This window comes from Acyrthosiphon pisum, chromosome A3, assembly GCF_005508785.2.
Source record: "Acyrthosiphon pisum isolate AL4f chromosome A3, pea_aphid_22Mar2018_4r6ur, whole genome shotgun sequence".
Classification (NCBI taxonomy): Eukaryota; Metazoa; Arthropoda; class Insecta; order Hemiptera; family Aphididae; genus Acyrthosiphon; species Acyrthosiphon pisum.
The window spans coordinates 29,762,676-29,776,806 of record NC_042496.1 but is presented as its reverse complement, the minus strand read 5'-3'; the positions used below and the strand labels follow the sequence as shown (position 1 = coordinate 29,776,806).

Below are 14,131 nucleotides of genomic sequence, written 5' to 3'. Positions count from 1 at the left end.
TTTGAACGGTTTGAATTGAAATTGCCGTTTGTGTTGATTCAAATAATTTGAAACAATTATTGTGATTTTTGAAATTTTGAAATATTATATACATTCTACTTGAGGACCATATTATCAAATATAGGTACTATATATTTTACTGTGTATATACTAAGGATATATATATTGGTGCGTGACAATATTGTAGGTGTGTAAGATATGGTGGCGACTATAATTTTTTGAAAATATTATAGACCATATTAATTAATATTAATCAATTAGCATTTTATTATAATTTGTTAAAATTGTCTGAGCATAATAAGTAGGTAAGTTCCTAAAGGTAGTAGATTAAATCTTATATCTATTTTATATTTGGTGTAATGCCACTGTCAAAGACTATGTAATATTATATTCTATATTTCTATAAGTACATAAAACATAATTATTTAAAAAATTTTCGTTTGAATTCCTATTTAAAAATGTTCAAATGAATCATTCGATTAACAATTTACAGGAAAAAGAGTGATTCTCATTTAAAAAAAAGTTTGTACCGCACTAGGTCACTTTTGTTAGGATGGTAATATACAAAATCTAAGTGTTAGAAAATATCAATATGGTCCTTCAATATGACAGTTATATATCTAAAAATCTTATTAATCGTAATTTGAACGAATGCGCACTATTAAGACTTAAACAACCAAATGGGAGCGAGCACGAATGGCGATAACCACTCTGTATATACTGCAGTGGTGCGAGATCTATAAGTGTAATGTGTATAATATTAAACATTGCGAATTATCATATTTTTTACTGCTGCGGGCGCGATCGACACCCACAACTGGTCGGGCTAAAAAACCATAATGATCTATGGTGTTCAGTGTGCGTTTGAGCTGACCGCGGTACTATAATATTAACTATACATTATCGACCCGCACTTAAATATAACAACGATTGAATAATTATATAATATTTTAAATAAATTATGTCGTCGTTGTAGCCGCGTACTGTAATATTGTTGCAGTCCCTTATTGTGGCTGTCGCTGTTGCTGTCGTCGCGATCGTAACCCACAAAAAGGACCATAATAATATTATTATGATGCCGTCGACGGCGATGATCGTCGTGGCCGCAGCTCTCATGTCGTTTTCAGGTTCGCTCCCGTGCACTTTTCCGTAGGACATAAATCGGCTCACGTAAATCAATATTATTATTATTATGTCGTCTAGTTCGAAATCCATAAAATGTCAAGTAATAATTGTTTTTAATATACAGGGCTCAGAAGTTGTATAAAAGTAAAAATCAATAAAATATACACATCAAAAATCTTAAGTCAAAATTGTTATAAATATGAATACAATTATTATACAATTATTCAAATTTTAACTTATTTACTAGTTACACAATATGATACACCTAAAGGCTAAAAGTATGTTATACATGATTATTTTCCAAAGAACCAAACGTTTCGAAACTCTGCAAAAACGTAAAAAAAATAAATATTTTTGATACACATATTTTCGTAAAGTATTCTCGAGTGCAGGTCAATAGGTCATCAACGTTCAACGCTATCTGCAGCACTTACACAACACGCTTTGGATACTTTTAGACTAAATAGTTACCAAATGATTGCATATAACCACCTGCCGAGCACAATAACGCATCCTCTAAAAAAAACCGTTTAAACGACGTTTCGACCGTAATGTATTTATTTATTTTTTCTAAAATTCTACTCAACCGAGACACCTTACGATGGTCCGTGACGGCAATAATATTGACAATTTATAATATTTGCATTGTTCAAAATACCTCCCTACTGAAATATTGTTTACAGGCGGCGCCGTGGACGGCGTGGCCAAGCAGTGGACGCCCAACGTGGACTTTGAGGCGCCGCGAAACTGGGACGCGGGACACGTCCCTTCGCCCGTGGACGTGGCCGTGTTCCAGAAGGACACCTTGGTCCCGGTGGTGGTGCCGGCCGCTGGCGTCGACGTGTGCGAGGTCGTGCTGCCCTTCAACGGTCAGCTGATCTTGGAGCCCAACGCCCGCGTAGTGATCTCCGCGTCTTCCGAAGCGATGGGTGGTTGCACGGGACAGGGTGACTATATATAATCTTATAATATTATATTGTTATGGTAATCAACTTTTGATTTCGAGAACCCTGTGTTCCCATTTGTACATCAGTCGACCCCCCCTCCCCTAGACAAAGTTTTACAACATGATATGTAAATTAGGTATTATCATCGTTTTTGATTTATCTGTATTTTAATTTATTTCCTACAACACCACCGCTTCCGGCATCCGATGTTTGAACTTTGAAGTTTGAGTCAACATTATAAGAATGTTAAGTTGTAAATTAATAGTTAACAAACGATATATTTAACTGAAAATGCTCAAAATAATAATATATGGAGACAAATATGAACTTAATAAACTTAAGAGGTTTCTTTTACTACTACGCATAGGTACGTAGTAATCTGCGGGTCACGTTCATAGTGATTTTTAAACATTTTTAATTATAACTACCTAAACATTTTGTTAAATATGCACTATACTTTTTTATTACATATGAGTACTAGCTAACAGTTGTGTTTCAGAAATAATTACACGTTTGTGTTCAGCAAGTTATTGAAGGAATGCATATTTATTTTTTATTTTTATTTAAAATCATTGTTTACATTTTACGGCATGATTAGACAAAGAAAAATAATTAATCGATTCGTTTTAACTACAGTTATACTTACGTATCGACATGATTTAAACTTGACATATTATTTACAAATTAACTGATAAAAAAATCAGTGACTACTTACTACAACGGATACTTTAAATAGTTATGTTGTCATAAATTAACTGACTATATGAATTAAACATTTTATTTTGAATTTTCGAACTACCTAGTTGATTTTTACAGATCTTTATGTTACCTTCAGTTACATAATATTATAATATGTATTTAATTTTTTTGTCTTGACATGAAATAGATTATTGGTTATAAATAAGTATTGATTATATCAAAAAAAATTGCATTCCGTTTTATAAGTTGTATATGTTGTATGTGCCACAGGACGATGGGAAAAATAATCTAAATATTTTAAAAGTTGAAAATATGACCTTTTGGCTTTCAGTGTGGGTATTTAAATATTCTAAAAATCAGAATTTTAATAAATGCATTATTAAAAGATAAAATGAGGGCGAGCATGCTAAGTGAATCTCCCTATGTATAATAATGAATGGGAAATTACTGTTATAATATATTGCATAAAAGTTTAAACTATGTAGTAATAATTTATTTTAACCATGAAGTTTAAAACCAACATTCATAAACATAGTTTATACTTAATAATTATTTATGCATGCCGTTGTATTTAATTAATTGTCGTATAATAATATGTGGTGTCGTATATAATTGTTTATCGTTTATGTATATTATCATTAAAATGGATGACAATTGACAGAAAACAACAATGCTCTAAAATTAATTAAAATAATAACTTTAAAATGTCTATGCCCAGGCTTCCTCCAATATATTAGTTCAAAATTTTTTTTTTTTCGTGACATTATTTTGTATTTAAAGATACCTACTATTATCATGATCAAAAATCAGTAACAACACATTTTTTTGCATCGACGAGCGCTATTTACAATTGCAGTAATATAAGAAAAGATTGGTTTTCAGAAAAAAAAATCAAATAATAATCAACATTCACAAGAAATAAACAAAAATCCTGAGGCCAATCACGATTGCCAGATGGCCTATAAAAAGAACCAATAAATTATTAAATTACGAAGAATATGTTAAAACGGGATTATTTAAGAAAAAATGTATGCACTTCCAATATGCAATATTCTCAAAATAACAAATGTGCATAAATATCTTGCGAAATATATCTTGTATATGCACTAGACGTCTTGGGTTATAAAAATGTTGACGGGACTTATTAATTCCTTCTACAAAGTAGTAATAATAATAATAAAACGTGAAATATTTAATTCGTCGTTATGGACTATGGAGAAAACGATAGAGATCCGATATGTCCACTGACAATTTATAGGTTTTTGTGGATTTGCATTTTATAACTACGCGGTTTTGAATGTGATAAAATTAATACTTGAATAATGTAATATATTATTATCGTCATTGTTGAATAATGTGACTAGAGTTCCAATTTTCCAGCAGCTGGTGTCCTGCTAAATAACGTGATCATATCGGAGCCGTAAAATTTACCGACTTTCACCGAACGCGTCTCGCTTATGTCCCGATTTTCAACAAATCGTTTCTTTTAAGTACCTGATATTTTATAAAAATATATCGATCCAAGTATTTCAATAATATTATTTAGTTTACTATTATTACCTACGTGCTTAATACTTTTGTTATCATGCAATAATTAGAATATATTTATTTTTATCGTAATAGCGGCCCCCTTAGCTAAATATCTGTCCTGCGGCACGTCTACAGAATACGTAGGTACAGAATTTTTACCCGGTCACTCGGTCGTTGTTAAATTTTTCAGACGTGACTTTTAAACAAAACGCCCCGATGGAATGGGTGGATCCGGACAACTGGTCGATGGAAAATTTTAACATAGCAACGCCACACGTGGAACGGATACCGTGCGTGCACGATACCGTCGTGTTCAACCCCGGCCATTCGTTTTCGGTCATTGTGCCCGACGTTCCGATCAACATCGGATCAATGAAGTTCGGGAACCAAGTGAGTTCAAGTCGAGTGCAGTAGTCGTTTAAGAGAATATTACTTATAATATTAAAAAATAACAATCGTTATTCGTACGATAGGTACTGCCGAAACGGTATTTATGGATAATAAAATGAATACCAGAACACGTCATATTATTATAAACGCATAATCTGTGAAGTGGCCAAAAACTTGAGTTTAAAAATTATTTTCCCATCTCCCAAGTACCTATGGTTATTAATGTTTTTATTTATGTCTAATATTGATTTAAATCAAAAAATTAATATCATGTGGTATTCGTTACAAAATTCACCACGTGGAGTATGATTGTGTGAATTGATACGTAACATACTAATATGTCAAATTATTTTTTCACCATTTATGACATTTTGCTGTATAAAATCCAGTGTCAATCAATTTGGTGTAGGCGGTATTGTGAATCTATAAATCATAATTTTAACCATAAGAATTCCTACAAAGACCTTGAATATATTGACGGATCCTATATGATTTCGAAAATTATGTAAAAATAAATGTAAAATGATGCATAAATGATGCGAATATATAATATTATGTAACACATCGATCCCCTACAACCAGACCTAAAGGTCATGTAGAAGAATACCATATTTATTTCTGAATTTAATTCGTTATTATACCTATGACGAACATAAAAAAAACATCTTTCGTAGGTTTAATAATTGAAGACCCGAGGTCAACAACAACACATCTCCATTTTTATCAAAAATTGGTTAGGAAGAAATATCTATATTTTGGTACATAAATCAGAAAAATCTGTTGATTAGTTCCAAAGACATTGCAAAATGATTTTTTTCCTGCCATTGGTGGTAAATGAGATACCAAATTTTTTTTCGCTTGTCCTGGAAAATTGATAAAAATGGAGATGTCTGGTTGTAGCCCTCGGGTCTTCCTTCAATGGTTTGAATCCAGATTGGACCTCTTAACATCTTGACAGTAAATTTGTACATTCGTCATAATGAATGCCGTATTTAGTTTAGTTACACCTATCATGAGGCATGGCAAGTAAACCAATTGTTGTAAATAGTATAAGTCACTCTATATCTAATATTTTAATAATATATATATATATATATACATCGAAATCAAAATATAGATATGAAATCTATGTATAATATATACTTTGTAACTTTGAAGTGGTAGTTTTCTCAGAAGGTTCCCTTTACTCAAGACAAGTTGTGTACCCACGAGGATTGGAGAGATACGGGGAAGTGTACGGCTTTAACCGTGTTTCGCTGATCAGAATCGTTTATCGGAAGCGATGATTTATCGTCGTATTCAAATTTAATATCACACAACTATACGAACAACATAATATTAATAAACAGAATATTTTTCATTTTAAGTTCAAGCGTAATTCTCTGTAGAAATTATTTTCCGGCACAAAAATACAAAACTTGACTTAATATTTAATAATAATTTTGACGTAATATGGTGCAATATCAAGATTATATTAAAAGAAAGTATGGCTTTTATAAAATATCTGAGACGTTTTAACGGCGCGGCGTACCCTTTTTCGTTGTTATAAAACTAGTTATTCATGGTAATTATTACGGAGGTAAAATTGATACACCTAAATGTAGGTATATTATTTTCTGCGGCTCATATAGTTTGTTCAATAATTTATAAGTAATGATCTGATTTATTGAAATCATAATATATGAACAATATGTAGATTTTACTGTATGTCTACGTAGCTATGACGTTATTGCAACCCCTCGGGATTGTCGGCAATATATGTATGTAATAAGAAAATGAATGTTGTATATATTGCATGGTATATACCTATGATAAACTATAAAAGCAGTGAACAGTACTTATAGTAATGTTATTTATTCGCGTAAACCGCGCACATTGGTCGTATTAATAAAATATTATTTATGTAAAATAGGTATATATAAGTATAATGATAGGCGATTTAACGTTTTGTGTTTTTGTTTTAAAACAATATTTTTGTGATATCTATTGTACACACATAGGTATGATATAGGTACACACTACGCGTATTATATTAATATATTATTACAGACGTTCGGTCAAACCGAATTGAACGAGTTTCTTTTGTCGGACGTCGGCGATCAAGAACTGAAGAGTTTTTCCCCCGACAACGATGTATCCATTACACTGACGTCGACGTCCTGCGAAGTCCATACAGGATGTGAATGCGGCACTCAACAACTTTTCGACCAAGTATGCAAAGTGGCTTCAAAACGCTGCGATAGTAAATTGGGCTGCCTAAGTCCAGTGAAACCGATTGGCCATTGTTGTTGGACCTGTGGTGAGATTTTTAATAAACAATAATAATATATCGTTATTACCCTTTGTGTATAGAGTGATATATTCATTTATTCGGTTCTATATATAGTTGTGAATTTAATTTAACCTCAATATATTACACTATCATTGAATATATTATAATATATTATTTCATAAGGTTTGTAAACAAGACGATTCTTTTAAAAGTAAACACTCGAAAAGTATATTTAATGTGTATGAAAAATAATCTTGATTTTAGAATAGGTACTTGTAAGTTATAACTATGATATGAACTATTCGCTCAAATTTAAATTTATATACATTAAAATACTGAATGAAATACTCAGAAAAAATTTTGTTTTAGAAAATTAAATTAAAAATATAATAACAATAAAAATATAGGTAAAAAAGTATAATTTTTTCAAAAATATTGTTTTGTAATAACTTCTTACTTGATATTATATTTAACGTAAAAAAAATATTTCCAAACATGTTAGTAGGTACTTTTCAAGAAAATAAGTGTTTACCTTTAAAATATGTGCCTCGTAAATGTATAGCAATAGTAATCAATCAGCGCTGTTCTAAAAAACTATATGTTCATTATTGTGTGGTTTGATTCTAGGAGCTTATTTTTTAATTAATTACAACCCAAATAATTTCACAATCGAACAATTCAGCAAAGAATTCGAAAATGACATGCCCAAATTAAAACCGACGTTTGAAAAATATCAACTTTCTTATTACATGAGTAAACTGTTGAACGGAAAAGTACAAGTCGTAATGGCGAGTAACACAAAATATGTGGACGAAATAAATGAAATAGCCAAGACCATACACTCGCAGCTAATTGCTTGTAAGTAGTTAATTATAATTGATATTCTTATAATAATAATGTACTTATAGATATGTCATCACAATTTAAAAAAAAAAGCATGATAAATATCACGATTCAAGTACAAGCATCTATAATGTAATTTAATTATTTGGTAAGATATAATCAAACTTTCAAACTAGGTATTCAATTGCCAAAAACTCAGACATAATTCATCTCGTAATTCATTGATTGATAATAATTAATTGTTTTTTGTACTATAATAACTATAATAATAATAATATTGAAAAATATAATTATGAAAAACCGGAGAAGTCACTCTGCTGTACATTAGATGTCTAGAGGAGCCGGTATGTAATGGACGTGTTAAATTGAATTCAATGATGTAAAATCATTGAATACGAAAAACGAATTTGAATGATGACGGTCTGCCAACCTATAATATTATTAAGTATATTTTATGATATTATTGTGATAATACTAATTTATTTTACAGTAGGTTATAAGGTTACAGAAGGTTATAAACTAATTTTGAGCTAGACGTTTTTTATTGACAATAGTTGAAAAAAAAAGTAATAAAAATCGAAATTTTCTTATGCCTATAAAAAAAATAGCTCAAAAAGAATCAAAATTGAAAATGCCATGTTGTATGAAAAATGCCAAAATAAACACGTGATGAACATATTATTTTTATTTATCTACGGTTATTTTTTTTAGAATTATACCAAAAATAAAATCGATTGTTATTAATTTAATACAATTTAATTTTATGTTTGTTTTTCTGACGCTTTTGAAAACTATTGGGAATTTTTTACTTATGACCTCCCAAAGAACAAACTAGATTCAGTTTCCTATCAGAAAATATGCTGTTCTAGAAATCTAAATATTTGTACTGCCGCCAAAGGTAATGGCAAACAAAAAGAAAAACACATGATTGTAAAATCGATACTCATTCGTTGCTCCGCTCAGAATCTAAAATGTTGATATATAAATTCAATATAATATTATGTATGTACAATGTCCGGCAGAACAATGTCCAACTATGTTTACAATTATTAAATAAACACTCAATAATCAATCACTTTTTTCCTATTTATGATATTATTGAAATATGATTTTGTATAGTGTTCTTTTGGTTTGGATGAAAAATTAAGCCATCGGTTTTCCGCTCTCGCTGTTTAAAGTTCTGACATAAAAGTATAATTATTAACTTTCAGTAGAGTTTATCCAAATATAGTTACGTCACTTTTGAAGGTTATGAAGCTGGGCGTGATGAGTATACGAGAACGAACGTGGTGAAAAACCGTGGACCAAATCTGCATTTATAATATTATCTACAATATGACGTCAAAACACAGGCGCCGGTGTTCAAAAAACTGTCTATGACATTGGAACTAAAAGATTATTAAAATTTATAAAATGCCACCGCATCTCTTGAATACCAAATATTTTACACCATAAAAGATACGTCTTATTTTGTGTTTTTTTTTTATATTGCATAATATTATTATCTCACATTTACCACCCATATGGGGCAACCGTTTTCACACTACCATAAACAGCTTTTACAGTGGAATTTTTTCGATTTGAATAAGTACCACATTTATACATGTCATTTAGTACTATCCTCCTATTTTGTCTATGACATTAGTCACTAGTGCCCTGGACTCACTACAAAACTATTTTTCTAAATTTTCAAAATAGTTATTAATTTTTTTTAAATAATCAAATATTTTTATTAAAATCAAGTTAAAATTACCAAATTAGAACCATTTAAGTATTTGATATTTTGAGAATAATAAATTACATCATATAGTTATTATATGTTAGCAAAAAACTTTACGGGTCGTATAATTTGTCGAAATCAATCTTGTTGTAATGCAAATTGCAAATCGTTGTACGACCAGTGGCGTGACGGAGGACTTTATTGAGGCACGTGCCTCAGCTTAAAGGGTGGTGGGTGTCCTGGAGACAAGGGGCATTTCACATATAGTAAATAATTTATTAAGTACACACTAAGACTAAGCCGATCATTCTACTCAGTTACCATTTACGTAAATACGTAATTATTTATATATAATAGTGTCTATAATAATTACTGATATAAATTATTGTGTCTCATAAGTTAATGAAGTTCGCCACGCTACTATGTACGACAATCCATAAAAATAAATCTACCTAGGTACTTATTATAGTGGGTAGATAAATTATTAATCTAACTACATTCAATATTATATTGTATTTAGTGAAGCTTTCAGTGTACAATCTAAAATTAGTCTATCAACAAATTTTTCAAGATTTAATTTATATAGACGTGTAATATTTTTTTTGCTAATACAGTATTACTAATATTATTGTCTGCTATTATTCTCGAAAAAACAAAACTTTTAACTTCCCTAATACTTGAGTCTTTTTTTCTCAATCGTTATATATTTAATATATATTTTGTTAAATTATTTAAATAATTTTTCAATAAAATAAGAATAAAAAAATAACAAGTAGTATGAAAAATTGAATTGCCCAAAAATGTTATTTCTATTTCAAACTTGTGTCAAAAATGTGTCACAAATAACAGTTTAACTAACCAAATTTAACAGTTGATTTGTGACCAAGATAATCTTCTAGGGTGACCTTTGGGGCGTATAATAGTGTGCATATATAGCCTATATATAATATGATTTAGGTACCGAACCTAGCTACAGTGTTCATATAACTTGTGTGTTTTTTTTCTAACGATCGCTTTACAAAAAAAAACCACGATCCGAGATCGACCTAACTTTTTAGTGATGCTTGTCGTGTTTACTCACTGACGATTGCGTATTATTTTTCGCAGATCAGGGCGTGACAGACGTGAAAATTTTCAACTCGGGACTGGCTTACGACGCGGACGGTATGACGTACGGCCAAATAGCCCTGGCCACATGCATCGTCATATTTTGCAGCATGTTGGCAATTATGTTATACTACAACAACGACTGGTAAGACACGATCGTATATTATAATATTATTGTGTATTTATGTCAAATACCAATGATTTTTAATGGACAAACTATCAATGAAAACCCGTAAACGGTCGTGCCGTTTGTGTCGGAATAATAACACGAACAAGTATAGGTTCCATAGTGGCGCGTCCTATTAAAAAATACCTACTTCGCAGGTTTATGGTCGGCGGCGTCTCTCGGACTTCGGGATACCTTTGTATGGATCGCTAACGTGTATATTATTATATCGTATTCAATTCACGGTTTCAAATGTCATGTATTGTGATAGTAAAAAAAATTCAATATATTCAGTTTTATCGATACGACTTTATGACGTGCCTACCGGATACGGATGGCGGGATGTACAATGTACATACCTGATATTATATGTATTTTTTTTTTTAACGCTTCGGAAAATGTTTGGAACTATCGAATTTATACGGTTAGATATTACTCGATTGTTTTTTTCAACAAAAACATAGGTACGTGTATTTTATCCATCGTACTATACTGATACAGCAAGTGATGCGATGAGAAATCTGAAACATATTGATATAAATTTTTCAAAATTTTACTCTTATTTATTCTACTTTAATTTGATTTTAAGAATTAATATAAACTTTGGTTATTCTTGATATTGGAATTATTGGAAAAAGAAAATCATTGAAATCAGATGACCGATCTCAGTAAACTTAATAAAAACGTATAGCTTTATCGCATATACGATCAATAATTGAAGATAAAAATGTTCATGTTTTGTGTGATGACGAATATTGGATATTTGTCGACTATACTGGTTGGTATCCGGTCTCTTTTTTATTACCTTAACTACAGTAAAACAGACTGTACATAGTCACACACGACAATGATACTTTAGTTACTATACGCACATTGAATTTACATTATGTCTGTCATATATTATGATTTCCTGTGTTGAAAACGATCGGCAATCGAATCATGGTAGGCCTTGGTCGTATACGAGTGTCGATTGGAAACTTTTATCGTCTGAGTGTGTGAAGGAGGGGCAATTTGAATCAATGGAGTGAATAACACATACTATATCATAACAGGTACACTGATATACCATAGGCAGTTTTTAGTGACACTTTAGCTCCTGTCGATTAAATTGATTTTTTGGATCATCGTAAAAAAAGTTAGGATTTTTTCTTATCGTCAAATAACACTTGCAAGCATACTGCTGTACTATCAGATGAGACAGAGAATGATGACTGGTGGGTGTGGGTTGTGAGTGGGTGTGCGTTTACTGACTTGTGTCATATGTATATATATATACTTCCCGCTTGCTTTGAAACGGTTCGGCGCCACATAGTCGCTATAAAAATCTGGTAAATATTGGGTCATAAATATAAATCACAAAGGTCGAGAAAAGCCGGCTTAATGGTTTATAAAGTGTATAAATATGCATTGTGCGTATATGTACAGGATTATTTATAGAATAATTTCAAGCGTAATCCAAGAAATATCTTATAAAATACGAAAAATGTTTTGATTTTTTAAGAACACATTCTGTTTTACGCGTTTGTCTACATAATACCAGCAGGTATTTGGTGTTAAAATAAAAATTAAATTGTGTTTTCTTGGATAATAACTATTTTTATTTTAAAATAATCACCCTGTATAATATATCTATAATCTGTAATCTAATAATATAAGTACTATAAACTGTAATGACAAACAATCGTCTTTTCTTGGACAGGAAATCACTATTGTCTGGCTCCGGGTCCAGTGCTGGTGCTGTATTCGTCAAATTCAAAAACGATGCTAACGAAGCTGTGGAACTGATCGACGAAGACGTCCGATTGCAGCGTAAGACTTCGTTCGACAACCCCACTTACGGAGCCGTGGAGAGTATGAACAAATCGCAGGTAAAAGCATTACATTGCGTAATAATAATTAATAATATACTCAATTACAATGGTGGGTCTAGGATTTGTTAGTAGGTGGGGGGCACATTTGTCAAAAAAATATATTAATACATATCTATAAAAAAACATTCTTATATTAGAGTTATTAGTATAAAATAATTATATACTATTAAATAATATAATAAACAATAAGTGTATCTACGTACTTCATAAACATACGAGAATTTCTTTTGTAAATAAGTACAATGACATCTGCAAGTCTGCAATCGTCAACCGATGATTTGGTATTAAAATTAACAAAAACGATATTTTTGGGGATGTTCCGGATCGTACGCTAGTTGTATTATAGACTTTCAAATAAAAATGTTTCGATAAAAAAATCATTCCGCTTTCAACTCAAAAGCTAATACACCCACTAGTTATGTCCTGTGGGTGGTACACGTCTGCTGTGATACAAATAAGCTTTACTGCAGTTCACAGTGTCCTCCCGCCCCAAAATTGAGAGAAGATTATTTACCGTGGTGTCTTATAAACGTTTAAATCATAATATATTTTTTTATAATATCACCGTATTATTATAATAATGAAAAAACATAATATTATATTATACAATGTGTAATATCTATCGCTGACCAGTTACCACGTATATTTTGTTCTCAGGCGTTTAAGAAAATGCATTCGTATTCAGATCTATCTGTTTTGACGACACCGAGCGACGCGATGGATGTTGAACTGCAAGAAACTGGCGAACAAAAGTCATGATATTATTATGAACCCGCCAAAATATGTGTACGTTTATTAATAATTGGTTTGTTTGTGTGTACAACAGACCGTAATATTATTATATTCCTATGTTTATGATATTTAATCCATCCGAATCGAATACGAATCAGACTCGTGTCGTGTTTCGACCATGATTGTCGCTGCAGTACGCGATTATTCAAAATAAAACTTTTATTATTATTCAAATCGTGTGAAAACGATTATATTATTTTCATCGCAAGTATAACATTGTTCCTATACACATCACACACCCGACAGCGGTCGGCTGTATCCGAATCGAAACAATTATGCGTTTGCACGTGCAGTATCTGTCAGATCTCCGGACATACAGTTTTTAATTTGTTTTGCGTCGACCAAAAGTTACCCCGTAATAACTTAATAGCCCGCGGCCTAATGGTTCAGTATTTTATTACACTTTCATTGCTATAACAATATTTCGTACAGACGTGATTACCCCGAGGGACTCGGCTTAAGTATATTCTAATATATACGGATAGAAAAACCATAAATTACGACGACAGCGAAACAACAACAGCAGTAACAACACACGATATCATATTTGGCAACGTTGACACTGCGAAACTACGACATCGACTTTGACGATTAAGTCGTGTAAAAGCAGTAATTGATATATTATGATAATATCGTACTATACCTCTGCGAAATAATGCAAAGATCACG

General features: G+C 31.2%; 1 protein-coding gene across 2 annotated transcripts; it reads left to right on the top strand.

Moving 5' to 3' along the window:
• Positions 1–825: 825 nt before the first annotated feature.
• On the top strand, positions 826–13,637 carry LOC100162509 (protein amnionless). 2 transcript variants are annotated; one of them, XM_001942634.5, is made up of 8 exons: positions 826–1,127; positions 1,809–2,072; positions 4,492–4,691; positions 6,741–6,990; positions 7,591–7,821; positions 10,634–10,778; positions 12,499–12,667; positions 13,328–13,637. In XM_001942634.5, exons 1-8 carry the CDS (start codon positions 1,073–1,075, stop codon positions 13,427–13,429), a joined length of 1,416 nt encoding a protein of 471 aa, XP_001942669.2. In that variant the 5' UTR covers positions 826–1,072; the 3' UTR covers positions 13,430–13,637. The 2 variants fall into 2 exon arrangements, with proteins under 2 accessions (XP_001942669.2, XP_008185117.1); XM_008186895.3 differs by having other exon boundaries at positions 830–1,170; positions 13,328–13,627.
• Positions 13,638–14,131: the final 494 nt, after the last annotated feature.